This window comes from Benincasa hispida, chromosome 2 (assembly GCF_027475165.1).
Source record: "Benincasa hispida cultivar pf3 chromosome 2, pf3_genome.v1.1, whole genome shotgun sequence".
NCBI lineage: Eukaryota > Viridiplantae > Streptophyta > Magnoliopsida > Cucurbitales > Cucurbitaceae > Benincasa > Benincasa hispida.
Genome location: NC_143479.1, coordinates 4119912 through 4138055, shown reverse-complemented (window position 1 = coordinate 4138055; position 18144 = coordinate 4119912). Strand labels below are relative to the sequence as shown.

At 28.7% G+C, this 18144-nt stretch overlaps 1 protein-coding gene across 4 annotated transcripts; it reads left to right on the top strand.

The window, feature by feature from the left end:
* Positions 1-617: 617 nt before the first annotated feature.
* Positions 618-4176, top strand: LOC120070764 (putative auxin efflux carrier component 1c). 4 transcript variants are annotated; one of them, XM_039022643.2, is made up of 7 exons: positions 618-1235; positions 1428-2337; positions 2614-2866; positions 3053-3138; positions 3276-3433; positions 3534-3610; positions 3860-4176. In XM_039022643.2, the coding sequence occupies exons 1-7, from the start codon at positions 963-965 to the stop codon at positions 3924-3926; spliced, it is 1824 nt and encodes a 607-aa protein (XP_038878571.1). In that variant the 5' UTR covers positions 618-962; the 3' UTR covers positions 3927-4176. The 4 variants fall into 4 exon arrangements, with proteins under 4 accessions (XP_038878571.1, XP_038878572.1, XP_038878574.1 ...); XM_039022644.2 differs by having other exon boundaries at positions 758-1235; positions 2617-2866; XM_039022646.2 differs by having other exon boundaries at positions 773-1235; positions 1428-2331; positions 2617-2866.
* The last annotated feature ends 13968 nt before the right edge of the window (positions 4177-18144 follow it).

Here is an 18144-nt window from a genome sequence, read left to right as displayed (position 1 = left end):
AATTGAGTTTGCATTTGAAGTTAGAATGATAAAAATGTTCGAGACCAATTTAATTAAGTCAATGGATTATGTATTAAAATAATAATTAAGCACAAACTATATATAATTTTACATAATATTTATTAGCTTATCAAATTTTATTCTCCAAGAAAAAAAAAAGCTTCTCAAATTTTAGGCTAATTTTAATTCTTTGCCATGTCATTATATAGTATATCTCTCCTTAAATAAAATAGTGTATGTAGTATGCTTTTTTTTAATGGTAAATGTTAGTGATGTGGCTGAATAATTCCCAACTACACTTGTCCACTCTCTCATTATCCTCCTCACATAAACACGTGTCAATTTTTCTTTCTTTCTTTTGGATATTTAGTTAGAAGAAAATAATTTGAGTGCTCCATTTATGTACATCTCAACTATTATCCAATACGACATTTTTTTAAAATATATATATATATATATATATATATATATATATTAATTTTATTTTTATATGATTAATAAATGAAGAATATGATTGAGAGTAGTCTAAATTGCACTAATTAGAAATCAAAAATGAAAAAAAAAAAATATAGAAAAGGAATTAGAAAGTTAAGAGAATAATAAAACAGAGAGAGAGTGCCATATTCAAATCCAAAACCCATGAGTTAGAAAAAGGGAAAAAGAAAAAAAAAAAAACAAATCCAAGAAGAAAAAACTAAAAACCCCCCAAAAAGAAAGCTCTGTTTTTTAAAAAGCTTCCATAAAACCCTCCAAAACCAAACCAATCTGCCTTACAAAATCTTCCATTTTTTTTTCTCTCTCTCAGAGCTAAAACAAGAAAGAAACTAGAAAAAAAACACATGCTTTTCCATTTCACTTGCCTTTATCTTCATCCCCACACAACCAAAAACTCTTCACTTTCTTCACTTCTTCTTCCTCCTTGGACTTCCTCTGTTTTCCTCTGAATTCAAAGTTCTTTCAAAATGATTACATTATCAGACTTTTACCATGTCATGACAGCCGTCGTGCCGCTCTACGTCGCCATGATATTAGCTTACGGCTCCGTCAAATGGTGGAAGATTTTTACCCCTGATCAGTGCTCCGGTATCAACCGCTTCGTCGCACTCTTCGCCGTTCCCCTTCTCTCGTTCCACTTCATCGCCTCCAATAATCCCTATACTATGAACTTTCGGTTCATTGCCGCCGATACCCTCCAGAAAATCATCGTTCTGGTGGTGCTCGGCATCTGGACAAAGGTAATATTAAACCACCACTAAATTCAAAAGTTCAAAATGACAATACAAAAATTCAAATATAAGAACTTATTCGAACCATTTAAGTTGATGGGTTATGGTGAATTACGATGAAAAAACTCGAAGTTAATATATTTTATTGTGATATCATCAAATTAAACAGTTTAAGCTGATGGGTTAGGATTTTTTTAACAGGTGAGTCGGAGGGGGTGCTTGGAGTGGACAATTACTCTGTTTTCACTTTCGACTCTGCCCAACACTCTGGTTATGGGAATTCCTCTGCTCAAAGGAATGTATGGCGATTTTTCCGGCAGCCTAATGGTTCAAATTGTAGTTCTGCAATGCATAATTTGGTACACTTTAATGCTCTTCATGTTCGAATTCAGAGGAGCTAGGAACTTAATCTCAGAGCAATTTCCCGACACGGCAGCATCGATCGTCTCAATCCATGTCGAATCCGACGTCGTTTCTCTCGACGGTCGGCAAGTGCTGGAAACAGAGGCAGAGATCAAAGATGACGGCAAACTCCACGTCACCGTCAGGCGTTCCAACGCCTCTCGATCAGATATTTTCTCACGTCGATCACAGGGGCTGTCGTCGGGGACTCCCCGGCCATCGAATCTCACCAACGCCGAGATATATTCGCTGCAGTCATCAAGAAACCCGACGCCGAGAGGGTCAAGTTTTAACCACACTGATTTTTACTCCATGATCGGCGGCGGACCGGTGCCAGGAGTGGCATCAAGGGGACCAACACCACGACCGTCGAATTATGAGGAGGAGCATCACGGCGGAGGAGGGAAGAGTGGGGCGAGATATTATTACCATGGGAATTCAGCACCGGCGCCACCGCATTACCCTGCTCCGAACATGGGAATGTTTTCGCCGACGGGATCGAGAAATGTAGTTTCAAGTAAGAAATCGACGGCGAACGGGCAGGTCGGTCAGTACAAGATGGATGATAGTAACAATAACAACAATAAAGATCTTCATATGTTCGTTTGGAGTTCAAGTGCTTCCCCTGTTTCTGATGTGTTTGGAAGCCATGATTATGGAGCTCCCCATGATCACAAAGAAGTTAAATTGGCTGTTTCTCCTGGTAAAGGTTTGTTCTTTTTTTCATCCCTTCATTTGTTGAGTTTTGTACTAATTTTCAAGTTCACAAGTAGTAGAAACAGTTAAAACTACAACCTTTCTTTTTCTTCCTATCGATTAAGATTTAGTATGGTATCAAAACGAATATAACTTTGAAGTGTTGTTTTTTAAATAGAATATTGTACTAGTTTTCACCGAAGCGAGTGAAGGAGAGTATTGAGAATGAATATACTTTACGAGTTAAACTTTTGAGTCTAATGATGATTTAACGAGTCGAATTTTACAGTAGAAGGTGGAACGAGACAGAACAACAGAGACGATGTGGAGAGAGAAGAGTTTAGCTTTGGAAACAGAGGGATGAACAGCAGCAGCAACAACTGCCAAGAAATAGAAGGAGAAAAAGGAGGGAAGACAAAGACAATGCCACCAGCAAGTGTAATGACAAGGCTTATTCTCATAATGGTGTGGAGAAAACTCATAAGAAACCCCAACACTTATTCTAGCTTGATTGGCCTCACTTGGTCTCTTGTTTCATTTAGGTACTTTTTTTCCTATAAAAATATCAAAATTTTTACGTCTTGGGTGTATTCCGGACTACATTAGTACAACCTACACTCGATTGTTTAATCACAGTTTGTTATGTAACAATTTTTTCTTAAATATTTCTACGGCAATCTAATATGCATCTAAATATCTTTTTTTACTCGGGTTTAATTTCTTTGTAGGTGGCATGTTGAAATGCCCGCTATTGTAGCACAATCCATCTCCATCCTCTCTGATGCCGGGCTTGGCATGGCCATGTTTAGTCTTGGTATGGAAAAGTAAAAGATTTCACTTTCTTTTAGAATATTACACCGCACAAGATGGAGATTCAAACTTACTAACTTTATTTTTTATTTTTTGAAAAAATGGTAGAGATTATAGCTTGGTTTTGAATGTTGGTGACAGGCTTGTTCATGGCTTTACAACCAAGGATTATAGCATGTGGAAATTCCATAGCAGCTTTTGCCATGGCCATTAGATTCCTTACTGGCCCTGCTGTCATGGCAGCTGCTTCAATTGCTGTTGGCCTCAGGGGTGTACTCTTGCATGTTGCCATTGTTCAGGTGCTTTTTTTTTTTTTTTAAACAACTCTCATATTAACGTAATATCCAATCGTCGAATCTTGAGTCGAACCTTCTCGTTATAAATTTACTTTTCTAACAGGCAGCTCTTCCTCAAGGGATCGTGCCGTTTGTGTTTGCAAAGGAGTATAACGTACACCCAGATATTCTAAGTACTGCGTAAGTTAACCTTAGCAATAGTTTTTTTTTTCTATAATATTACATCACATGTTTAGGTGTGCAACTTTTCAAATTTACAGTCTTTTACAACAAAACGATAAATTATTCAATGAAACCGTCACAATGTGATTAACAGTTTTTCATTATATATGAGGAAAAAGTATTTCAAGTTTTTACGCCGTGAATAGAAGGGACGTTTAGATTTTTTTAATTAACATCTAACGGTCAATGTTTATTTGACTTTTGTAGAGTGATATTTGGGATGCTGATTGCACTGCCAATAACATTGGTGTACTACATTTTGTTGGGACTATGAAAAGAATATTGGAGAGTTCACTTACAAAAGCAAATGGAAAAGGGAAGAATCAGAGAGCATTGAACAAGAATTGATAACAACATTATTATTTATTATTAATCAAAAGAAAAAAGATGAGAAAATATTAAGAGATTTGAGGGTTTTTTTTTTCTCTTTTCTTTTCTTTTCTTTTTTTCCCTCATAAAGTTGTAAAATCATGTTCAGTTTGTAGCCAATTTGTTTTATATAAATGTTTCTTTCTTTTTGTATTCTTCTTTTTTGTCGTTGTCTTCTTATACTTTTATTCACGAGTTTAAATTAATTTTTTTAATATTAAATTAAAATATTAATTCTAGAGCGATTGGATTAATTTTTAAAAGACTAAACTTGTAATTTAATCGTAATTATTTTAAAAATAAAGTTTGTATCTCGGGCAGAAAACATAACTCGTAGCTGAACTTGCTTTTAATGACTAAAATTTAGCCATGGTGATTCTTTTTATTTTTCTTAAAAGAAATACACTTTATACTTAGTTTTAGAAAATATTTACATAAAGTTCAAATTTCAAAGTTCTTTCTTTTATCAGAGTATCGAATCTCAGTCCTGTCATGTTGGTAAAGTAGTTATTATAATACTATGTAATTCAAGTATCACAAATTATTATTATTATCTTTCACAAAATTCTACATTTTTATACGTAAAAATTGGCAACAAAATTGAAAACTATTTGTTTAAAATGGTGGAAAAGGACACGCCCAGTGCATCTTTCAATAAAGAATCTAAATTTGTAACTTAAATTACAATAAAATTGCTTGGTAATCATTTTTTCGAGGAAAATTATTTTAAATGATAAAATTATAATTAATAATAAAATATCACTATTTATTTATGATATATCACGTTAGACAGCGATAGATTGCTATATATGTCTATCATGACACAGATAGATCTATAGTATTATATCGTCGTCTATTACAAATAGATTGTGATATTTTACTATTATTTGTAAATATTTTTATTTATTTTCTTATATTTGAAAACAATACATTTTTGAAAATAACTATGGTACATGTTTTTCAATTATATATCAAAATAAATTCTATTCGAAATGTTTCTCAAATGATCGAATGTTGCATTAATTAGTCAACATTATTCTAGGTTAATACATATAAAGGTTTGGTATGTTTGGGATGGTTTAAATTGCAATTTTACATCCACTTTTTAACTTGATACATTTTTTTTTGTCGTCCTAACTATTTTTCTTTTTAAAAGGGAAAAAATTGAACGAGCTCAAATGTCTTGGTTAATAGCATATAGTAAAATTATGCTTAGATTGACGTCATTATTAGAATTTCATATGTTTCATATGTTATTAGTTAAGATAGTCATATGAAAAAGTAGGTATCAATATCAATTATATATATAAACCATATACTTGAGGTATTCAATTAAACCATTCATTAGCATGGTAATTTTGGTTTCAATTTTTTAAAGGATGTAGCCATTTGTGTTTAATAAAATGAAAAGAACTTTGGGTTGCACCCATTTTTTGTGTAGCTCAAGTTGTACCTAATAAAAATGTGTGTCGTGTGACATGTATTTTTTTTAAAAAAATTAGATTATTTTATTTTATTTTTACTATGTTAAAAAGAGAGTAGTATTAAATTAGGTGCACTCTAACCTGCACCAAATCATTGTCCTAATAGAATTATAGATTATCATTATAAGATATATATTTTTTATTTTTAAATTTCAAAAGGTATTAGATAAATATATAAGATCAACAGATAATCATTTTGTTTACTATTTCCTTTTTAGAAAAATTAAGTTTAGCTACTTTCCACATTTTTTTTCTCTTTTTAAAATTATTTGCAAATTTCTTACTTCAGATTCGGGTTGTTGAGCTGTTTTTAAATTGTATTTTTTTTAAAATTTTTAACTTTGACTTCGAACTGTGATATCCTCTTCTATTTATTGCAGTTTAACACCTTCGGAAAAAAATTCAAAACAATGATAAGTTTTGGATTGAATTTGTAACATAAAGAACTTCGAAAGTATTTTTCTTAAAAAAAGGATTAATTTAAAAATAAAGACAATAACTACATTTTAATTAGTGAGATTTTAAAAAATAGAAAAAAAAACTATTTACACGAAATAACAAAATTTTAATCTTGTTTGATAGAGACTGATGGAAGTCTATCATCGTCCATCAGTGACCAAAATTGATAGAAGTTTATTAAATCTATCTGTATTTTTTTTTTTAAAAAAATAGTTTGACTTTTTTTTTTTTCTTACCGGTCAAAATTTCCATCATAATTACCGAAACTTGTATATATGCTTTAGAAAATAGAAAAATATAGAAAGAGAGAGTGGAGGGACCATTAGAATTTATTTACAATATGAACCTTTTTGGAATATTTAGGGGACAATTCTCACATTTCCAAAAGCCTCTTTTGTTTTTCTTCCAATTTCTTTTTACACACTTTTTTCCTTCTTCAATCTAACCTTCTTTCATTACTTACATGGAATATGCCTTTTTGATGCAGTTTTCCTTTTCATTCTTGGTTTGTGTTTGTGCTTTGTACAACATTCCTAAACATTGTACAAATCTCTTTCTCCCTATGAATTATTTGGATAAAGTGCGAGTAGTTTTGTGACATTCGAGTTGTTCAACAAAGACCAAAAATAATTATTCGTGTAAAACGAAAAACGTATACAAAAAGTAATTATTATTATTATTATTATTATTTTACAAGAATGACTTTCTATATATCGAAAAGTTTGATAGATCTAAATATAATAATACAAAAGATTGATATATCAAAATTTACGAAGACCAATAACATTAATCAATTTCAAAATTTTATTTGTATCATCTTAAATTATAAATATTGTTGACTTTTAAGGAGTTTTAATCTCATATTTTAAGATTAAATCATTAGAGAACAAGTTAGATTTATTATTTCATTTACTTTCAAAGATGAAACTCAAATGTTGTAAATATCAAACAATATATTTTTAAAATTAAAATTTAAAACTAAAATTCTAACATTATTACCCTTTATAGTCTATATCATTCCTATTCCTTTTAGTACTATCACAAATCTCCGTTTTCCCCTACCTTATCAACGATCGTTATTTCAAGAATTAATAGCATAACTCTTTTGACATCTAGCAAAATTGAATATGTCACCAATATTGAAAAAATATCACTACTAGAAAACTTTTGATTCCTACTTAATGCGAGATGCCTGAGTTTTTTTTAGACGCAAGATTCATTTGTTATTTGCTAACTTTCTGTTTAATCTATTCCTAATTATATGAGTTAAAAGATATATAGAGTTGAAGTTAAACATTATAAATATATGATTCAACTTGTAAATCAAATTGATTTAAAATATTTCTCATGAGTTAAAATCTCTCTTTTTGTAATCTAATACTTTGAAAAGACAATATAAACACGCGAGTTACGTAATTTCTTTAATTTTCTACAATTGAATTATTGATAAATCAAATTAAAGATATTGATATTGATATTTATATATATTTTTTCCATGTCATGTTAGAAAGAAATTTCCAAGAAGGTATAATTTTGATGGGGAAAAATAATGCATATTGAGTTATGGACAAACTCAAACCAATTGTTTCTAAATTGAATTGATATTCCACCCTATTATTTGTCATGTCAAAAAAAAAAAAAAAAAGCTGCAAATTATTCTTATGAATTATGAATGTATAATCACACCTCAACAAAGAGAGAGAAAATTAATGAATGTATTGGCTCCTAAAGTTGGATATGGAAAAAAAAAAGTTCAATTAGAAGTAATTAAACTTTGAAAAGTGATTGACTTTAGTTTTAATTTTTTTTTATATATATATATATTAATATATGAATTTGATTGAAAACAACTCTTGTAATTAACTTATACCTAACGTACTTTATATCCTATCAAGTTATAATGTAGTGATCACTTCGAGTGATTTAAAAAAAAATGATGAAAATTTTACTAATTAATTTAATTAGCTCAAGTTTTAATAGACTAAATATTCGAAAAAAAATGTATATTAATAGATTAAAAAATTCGAAAAAAATATCAAAATGATGAAACGAACCAGAAATGAGAAATGAGAAATGAGATGTACTTTATTTTCAATATAACACCAAGAAATTTTTATAAGACTATATTAAATAGAGTGATGGATGGATCAAGATGTCTCTTCATTTGCATTTGATTAATTTACATGGAATTTTGTTCCCTAATTCCAACCTTCTTATAGAACAGAGAAAAAAAAATACTCTTAGATTTTTTTTTTTTAAAATTAAAAAAAAAAAAAAACAGCTGAAGATTCTCATTCAATGAAGAATATATTCTTGTTTACAAATTAGGAGCAATTTTTGGTTGGAATCATCATATCTTTCCATTTTCACCTAAAAATTTTGGGTGCTCAACCCTTTTTTTGTTTGGCTTATATCTATCAATCATCTTCTATTCTCTTTTCTTTTCCCTTTTTTTTTAAGAAATTATCACAAATTGTATATTTCACAGGGTTGTTTTCAAATATAATAAAATAACCAAAAAATTTATAAATGTAGCAAAATTTCACTTTCTATCCACGATAGACTACAACAGACCACTATCTGTGTCACAATAAACAGAGATATGTCTATCACAATCTATCACTAATAGATCACTGTGATATTTTACTATATTTATAAATATTTTCAGTAATTTTATCATTTAAAATAATTTCTAATATTAGTACTATTATCACAAATGAAATGTGATATTAAAATGAGTTTGAACCAATTTTATGTAGTTAAGATATTTCTATTTTCTGAAAGGAAAGGTATAGTATGTTTGAATTCTCATTGTTCTTGCAAAATAACATTGAATACTTTTACTTTTTTGAAAATTTACTAAATTACTAGTTAAATCAACGTCACTAAAATTTTCATTGATTGTAGTAATAGTGCATTTAAAATTACCTTTTTACAAAACGAAAAAATATTTATTTTTTAAACAAAATCAATTTTTGTATATGTAATTTGGAAAAATTAAGAATTTGAGATGTTTCTAGTATAGCTTCTAGAATGATTTTAGATCATTGAATTCTTTTCTATAAATCTTAATAAATTAAAAAAACACTTCAAAAGTTATATTAATTTAAAAGTATTGTAAAATTACGAGAACATTGATATCGATAAAATATAATATAATACAAATAAATAAATAAAAGAAAATCATGGAATTTGTCTTTGAATTTTTCTCCAACGTGATCTCTATAAAATCTACTAATGACCACTATTTATAGTAAATTTAATAATTAAGATGTGACATTACATCGAAATTAAGCGTGTAAAATTATAAGATAAACACATGAAATCATAAAGGATAACACATTTGTTATTTTAGGACACATGGGCATCTACTATATTGTAAAGAAAAAGAAAAGTATTTTAGAGTAATATATTGAAAATTTAAAAGAATTATGTAGTAAAAAAAAGAAAACATTATTTGTAAGTAATAAAACTACTTTTGAATATAGTACAACAAAAAACACTTGATATTTTTCTTTTTAATAAACATACATCACAAATAAGGGGTTGATGTTCAAACCATATGCCTAGTAGGATTGCAACAAAAAATTAAAAAATCGAAAAACCAAATTAATTCAAATTGGTCCAATAGTTTGGTTAGATTTTTTAGTATAAAATTAGACATATTGATTTGTATTTAGTGAAAACTAAAAAATATTGACTCGGATTGGTTTTTTATTAGAAAAATCAATCAAAACAAAATCGATCCAATAGTATATATATATCATTTGATACATATATATTTGTTATTTAGAAAAAGACTAATTATTATGGAGCATGTATTTTTTATTTATAAAAGTGCTAAGAAAAAACAAATGTGTGGAATTTCAATTTATATATATAAGAAAAAGAAATAGATTCAATTTTAATTTTAAATTAGCAAAAATGACCCATTCAAAACAAAGCGGCAATAAAAATTGGAAGAAAAAAGAAAATGTCAAAAAATTGAGAACCTTGGTTTTGTTTTTTTATTGGACATTAGTTTAGGTCTCTTTTTCTAAAACCGATTAGTTTAATTTGGTTCTTGGTTAGTTTCAAAACCGATAAAACCGAACAGATTATTACCCCTATCACCTACCATTGAATTAGTAGAAGTGCGTTTAATATAACTATTGAGTGATTTTAATATATTACAAACATTTTTTTTTCAAAAAATCTAAGTAGATAAAAAATTGGTTTAATTTTAAAACTATTTAAAGCAGAAATACTAATTGATAATCCAAATGATATAAAGTAATTAATAAAAAAATCTTAAAAAATTTATGAAGTAAGAAAACATTATAATTAAGCAAAAAAAAAAAAAAAAAATTAATAAAATCATTTAAAAATACAATGATAACAAATAAATTTATTCGTTGAAACAATTTTAGAAAGTGTAAGATTTAAAAATATTTTTATTAGAAGAAATTGTTAGTTAAAGTTCATTTCAACTTCATATTAGAGTCCTTTCAAAGAAAGAAAGAAAGAAAGAAAATAAAAAAAGAAAAAAAGAAAACCCCTCAATATAAGAGTTGTTGAATTCTATTTTCTTTTAAATAAAGAAATACAACACGGGAAAATATTTAGAGAGATGGAAAAAAACAGCTGAGGTGGTAATCATTTCGTTCTTTGTTTTATATTTTTAAAAATTAAACTTATTTCATCTTATTTTTTATAATGATTTGTATCTTTTCTAGATATAATAGTTGAATTCTTAACCAAATTTAAAAATATAAATAAATTTTTAAAAACTATTTTTTTAGTTTCAAAATTTAGACTTGATTTTTTTAACCATTAATAAAAAGTAGATAATAAATGAAGAAAATGGAAGATAAAAGTAATATTTATAGACTTAATTTTTAAAAATAAAATAGCTATCAAACATTACCTAAATAAATACAAAGGAGACCTTTGAGGCAAAGAGTGAGTTATTATAGTCCTAGATTATTATAGTTAGGTTATGATAGATTGTTTATCAATTTTTCTTTTTTTGCTAATTTATGTAAATAGTTTAGTATTTTTTATGTGTGAAAATTTTTCATATTTTTATTGATATTTTTATATTATTTTTTATTTTTAACATTTTAAAAATATATTTATCGACATGACATTTTATCAATAGTTCTAATCAACATTTTCATAAAATTGAGATATGAATCATTTCATCCTTGTGGACATTTTAAATCCTAGCAAAGATTCCCTTAATGAATGATCATGTTATTTATGTTTAAATATATATATATTTTTTAATTTGGAAAATTCAAAATAAGTTTGTTTGTACGTTTTTTTTATATAACAAATATGAGTATATACAAATTTGAATATTTTCTTTTAAAGAAAATTAAATTTTAGTCCCTGAATTTTTTACTGCTTTCAATATTTTTTACCATGTACTTTCATTCAAATAATAATTTAATTAGTTTATATGAGTTTAGTATGTAACGGTATAATTTCAATAACAATTTACAATATTTTTGTTTTAAAATTTAATCTTTATATGTTAAAACATATATCAATTTAATCCATATAATTTACGTACATATATTTAATATTGATATATTTAACTAAAATATAAAGAGTGTGTTTGGAATGTATTTTTAAGTGTTTTATTTAAAAAATAAGTCATTTAAAAAAAATTGACGTTTTTGACAACTACTCAAAATAATTTTTAAAGTATATTTTCAACTTTTTTTTTTTTTGTCAAAAATGTTTAAAAATGTTTTTTTTAAAATGTCTTTTTCTCAAGTTATTTCAAATAGGCCTTAAAGCATAACTCGAATATAGATGAAAGATAAATTATCTTAAGAAGAAAGGAGATGAAACGTGTCAATAAAAAAGAAAAAAAATCTTCGTGAATAGTCTCTCTATTAACATTTCCTCCATAAATGTTAGGACAAATTACAAAACCACCTCTAAAATATGATAGTAGTTGTAATTATACCTCTCAAACTTTATATTATAAAAAATGAGCCGCAAAATTTATACAAGTGTTAAAATTGAATTCTCAAACTTACATAATAATATAAAATTGTAACAATTGTATAAGTTTGAGGATTTAATTATTATCAATCAGGAAACCAATTATAACACTAGTCGAAGACTAAAATTTTACAATTGAAAGTTTGAGAGTATAATTGCAACTACTATCATATTTTAGAATAGATTTTGCAATTTATCTTAAAGTTTAAAAATATATATTTATATAGTGTCTTTCTTGCATTAAACTATCATTACTTTTTTTTTTTTAATTAAAAATTAACTTTGACAAAATAAATTTAAAATTCATTTGAAAGTACCTTGACTGAAATAAAATAAAGAAATTTAAGGCCCGATTGATAGGCAATCTGGAAATATAAATTTCAAAATAAGAAATTCAATAAAAATATATTTGTATTTCATGTTTTCAAATATGTGTTTGGTAATACATTCAGAAATTAAATTTCAATTTAAACAAATTTTTTTAAAATGTGATTGAAAATATATTTAGTTATTCATTAAATATTAGGTTGAACATGAACCAATTACTAATTAATTTCTAAACTTATTTTATGTCATAATTTTTATATAATTATTATTTTATAATATCATATGATATATATAATATATTAAATATTTTAAATTTAACAAAAATGATTAACTTTGTAACACGAAATAATATGATTGTTACTGTTTTTATCATTTTTAATATAATTCTATATTTTAAAATTTTGAATTTTGGATACATTGAAAACATAAAACGTTGTTTTTTAGAGTTTGCATTGTTTAGATCACAAAATTTAGAAATAGTTTTCAAAAATAAAATTCATGTTGACAATCAAATTCAATAAATTTGAAAACATAAAATAAAATCTTGAGTTTTTTTTTTTTTTGTTTTTTAAAAAAATTGTTTCTAAATTAAATAGATACTTAAATTTTAAAATTAGAAAAATAAAAATCGTGAGTACCAGTACAGACATCAAAGATGATATTTTGACTTAAAAAAAAAAAAAGGAATCAGCGTCAGTCCTATCTTCATCGAATTTGATGAAGAAAAGAAAGTAGTTATCTCTCAATTGTGTGTTAGTAATGGGAAATTGGTGAAGTGTGCCTTCCACTATCTTTTGTTGTGTCGGCCCTTTGCTCGACAATTCTATTTAACTTTCTCATTTCTTTATTGTATTTTTTCCCCTTTCCTTCATTTCTCTCTCCCACTAATCTTCTTCTTTCTCCATCTTTTCAATATCTTATCAATTTATAACGAAGATTGGTATAATCATAATCGAATTTAATTGACAAATCAATTATAATAGACCACAATTGAAAAATTAATTGGATTTTTATTTATTACATTTACTTAAAATTATAAATCTGTTACATTTATTGTTCACGTTATCGTTACCATTACATTTTAGGGTCAAACGACATCGGTAACAGAAAAGGTAATAGATTTTGTGGTTCTCATGTTGTAACAGTACCATAACCTTAACCGTAACCGTAACCATTATGTAATTTTCAAATCCAATCGGATGATCACCTTCCGTTTCTCTAACGAATTGTGCTTTTTTATTACAAATTTGAAAGCGGTCCTATATGTCAGTACGGGTACATAACATCAGTAAACAATACAAAAAATAATCAAATGAGACCCAATTTTCATATTATTATTGATTTATTATGTTTCGCTCGGGGTAAACGTGACCTATATTTAGTTAGTCTATCTTGACTTTTACTAATATGTTCAATAATATATAATATTATTATACATCAACCTAAAATTTCATTACTCTTATTTTATCTTAATGGTCAACACAAGTATATGTTGGCGCCCTGGCAGCTCTTTCTTTGTCCAGGGTCTCCTTTGGTCAGATGAATTTATTCGAGATGACCTGTAAGGAACTTGCATCGCGTGGTCCCAAGATGGATACACTTTGATTCCTATATTAGTGCATAGAGTATTTAGTTCAGCTAAGCACACATAATATTGTTCATCCTTTGAGGTGATGGATTGAAACTATTTATAGAGTCTATGGTCTGATATCAGCTTGGGACATGTCCCATATGGGTTCTAATAAGTGAATTTGACTCAGTTGTTACTGTTTTGGTAAAACGGAATGAGTTTGACTAAACTGACTCAAGAATCAAAGCCATAACTTCTCATTTCGGGATGCATAAACTCCCAAGATTTTGTTGGCCTTCGGTCCGGCCTGCCTGTGGGCCTAGGCCTTGCCTTGGATAATCCTCAATAATATAGTTTATTCCTTATTTTCTTTAAGAAGTTGTAGTTTATTCCCTATGACATTTGTTTTTGTTGTTCTAGCCTCTACTTTATTTAAGATTGTGCCTTTTTTAGTTCGGTCGGTCGATTCATCGATCAATCCTGTTGGAGACTTGGATGGGTAAACTTTTTCCCATCCATGTCGAGACGCCACTTTACTGCTCAAGAGTTTTCTCAAGTCGGTCCCTTCCAGTCAACTTGTGATTGTGTAAGAGGAACTCATTTTCATCCTTGCTGACACGGTCTTGTATGTTCTCTAGGATAAGACCAACTCAATGTTGCCTTCGCCTTCTCCTTTCCTTTCCTTGAGAACCGCACGAGCATTGGATCCATGACCCTCTTTCCTTTGCGATGGCAGGAAGTGACCTTGGCATGGCTTCCATCTTTACCATAAGCTAGGTCATTGTTGCCTAGAAGCCAAGAAGCATGTTGAAGGTCGGGTTGGCCCGACGCATCCTCGTTGGGTTCTTGAATGACTTACCGGCTCCTTGAAGCAATATTGTCGTTTGGTTGCATGTTAGGTGATGGTGTCTTGCCCCGTGGGGTTCAATTTTCCACCATTTGGTTCTTCTAGTTAAGATTTTTTTGCACGTGATCACCTCCTCTCCCACTGGGTCTTCCCATTCGAGTGTGGGCCTTCTTTCCATTTAGCAAAGTTAGGTATGATCAAGTTGAAGGAAGGGTGAAGTTATATAGTAGAGGTGGTAACATGACCTAAATCTTGAGTGAGTTGTGAACTCCTGCCTATGAGGGCGATCCTTTGATTTGTATGGGTTAGAGTGTCGAGATTGCCAACTCAAGAAGCCTACCATTTTGGGGATTCGTTTGATTGGGGAGCTGGGAACACAGTTACACAAGATGAAATTCACTCTTTCCCTATTGTCGGGGCAGGTAGATAAATTGCTCCCTTAAGGGCTGATTCCGGGGCTTGAACAATGTGGCGCCGCAACCTCTCATAGCTCAAGAGGGATTTGATCATAGTTGGACTATGATCTATTATTCATTAGAGGAATCAGTGGTACTTAAGGAGTTAAATGTAATTATAGGGACAAAATAGTAATTTTGGCCTAGCTGTACTTACAAGCAATTTGTGAAGGGTCATCGTACTATTGATTGGTTATATCCAATGGACATGAAAATATATCTATAGTGTGAAGATTGCAGCTGTCAGTCTTTAGTGGAGTGCCCGACAGTTAACAGATGGTGAATAATTTAGTTAAAAGTTTTAATTAATTATCCATGTAACGTTTGAGCTTCAAACTACAAGTCCATGAGGTCCCCTCGGTAGCTCAACGGGTTTAATGAGAATCAGATTTTGGATTAATTTGAATTGTTAAAATTAATTGAGGGAATTAATTATATATGATATAATTAATTTAATTTTAATTATATAAAATATAATTACTATAATGTATTTGATACATTATAATATTAAGTATTTATGAGAGGAAATAAATATTTGAATGTGATTCAAATATTAATTATATGATTTAGATTCATATAGTTAAATTTAATATAAATGTGATTTATATTATATTAAAAGTCATTAGTGGGAGAAGAATTGAAACTATAGGTTATATGTTATATGTGATATAACATATAGTTATATGTATAATAAGCTAGTTATTTTATATATATATATAATTATATTATATTAATTTAAATTAAATTTGTTTATTTAATTTGAATTAATGGGAGGGAAATAATTTCCTTCCCCTTTTTTTCTCTCCACCTACGTTTAATGTGGGTGGTTGATAGAAGTTCAAATTGTTCTCATTCTTAATCCTGCAACAAGAACGATTAAGTTGTGTGACTTCTCTGGAAGAAAAAATCTCTCTTCCTCTCAATTTTTCCCTCTAAATCCAAATAGACAGAGCCCATACCTCTTGGATTCTCTGCCAGAGAATCCTGAGGTCTCCACCTGGTGGTATCCAATTTGCCAATTTTTTGGTTTCTGTTTGTGAATTTCACATAGAAGAGATTCGTGAAGATTGCTTTCAAAGGTGAGGTTTACTGTAGCCTTTTATTTTTCACAAGCATGCTGTATGTTTTTCCTTTAAATGCATATTTTTTCTTCTTCTCTGTAAATTGTGATTCTATAAAGAATTGGAATTTTGGAGATTTGCTTCCGCTCAAAGATCCCTTCATTAGGGATCCTTCACAAAAAACATTATACATTATAATTTAGAATGATTAGGAAAGAATTGAAACTTACCTTTGAAGACAATTTTTCACGAGGTCCCTCCTTCCAGTCACGAATTCTTCGTCTAGATCTCGAACAAAAATATAGCAACCCAAATGGAAACCACTACAATAGAACCTCCTGTATTCACTATTAAAATTTAAGAATAAGTAGGAGTGGTGGGCTCTACTAAAATTTTGGGAAGAGGAACAGAGTTTTGAGAGAGGAAGAAGAAAACCTTTTTCTTCTCTGTGTTCTTATGAGTATATCTCAGAGAATTCACAGAGAGACCTTCTCTACTGTGAAGAAGACAAAGGAGTAAAAAATTGAACTGCCCCTTCACGTTTCACGATGGTTAGAGAGAAAAATTAGGGATAACTCCCTCAATTAATTTAATTAAAAAATAAATCAAATTTAATATATATAAATATATACATAGTTTTATTATATGTATATATAACTATATGTTATATCAAATATAACACATAATCTAGAGCTTTTATAATGTATCAAATACAATATAACCTATAGGTTTTTTATTTATTTTAGTCATTCATGGTATTTAATATAAATCACATTCGTATTAAATTTAATTGTATGAATCTCATCCATATAATTAATATTTGAATTCTATTCAAATATTTGTTTCATCTCAAGTAAACTTTACATTATAATGTATCAAATACATTATATTAATTATATCACATATAATTAATTTAAATCTATTATATCGTATATAATTAACTCTCTCAATTAATTTGAACAATTCAAATTAATCCAAAATTAATTATCAATAATCTCTGTTGAACTACAGAGAGGGCTTTATGAAGAAACCCTTTGAAGTGACCTTGAGCAGAAGCGGGATCATTCGAATTTCCTAAAATTTACAGAATTCATATTTTACAGTAAAACATACAAATTATGCATTTAAAACAATAAAATATAGCATGCTGGAAAAAAGAAGAGAAAAAGAGTTTAGAAGGCTTACCCTAGAAGAACCAATCTTCACGTAATTCCTTTTCTCTGTGTAAATCATGAACAAAATCCAAAAATGACCAATTGGATACCACCACTTAGAAACTTGAAACGCACTTTAAAAGTGCATTATTTGGGCTTGGAATTTAAGTAGTTTTATGTTTAATATGAGGTCTTTGATGCTTTTTGTGTTTGATTGTAGGAAATCGAGCAATGGGATCGGAACAAGATTTTTTTTAGGATTAATAACCGAAATACCCCAAGAAGGTAAAAACTTTAACATATAATGATCAAGGGTGAAAAGTGAAGAAAAGGTGAAGACTGAAGGCAGGGCAGCGTCAAGTGAGCGTTGCAATGTTGGAGACCCAAAAGGTTTTGAAAACAGTACAGCGTCACAATGCGACACTCCGAAAAATAAAGGTGTGTTAAGTATAAATCAGCGTCAGTATTGTATCGTTGGTTTGCAACATTGCAACACTGCAACTATTGCCTATATATGCAGTGCTGACCCGAAATTGAACTGAGAAGGCTTTTAGGGCTGATTTTGAGAGCTTCAATTGATATTGTAGCGAGGTCTCCCTAGGGAGAGTAATTCTGGACAAAGGTGGTATTTCGGAGCTTCAAAGGATTGAATATTTGAAGATTCGTTGGGTTACGATTCCGGATTCGAGGACGAGAGTCAAGAACTCGGCTTGCATATTCTTCCCTTTTTTATTTTCTGTTCCTTTGGTTTGGAAATTTCATGAATGGT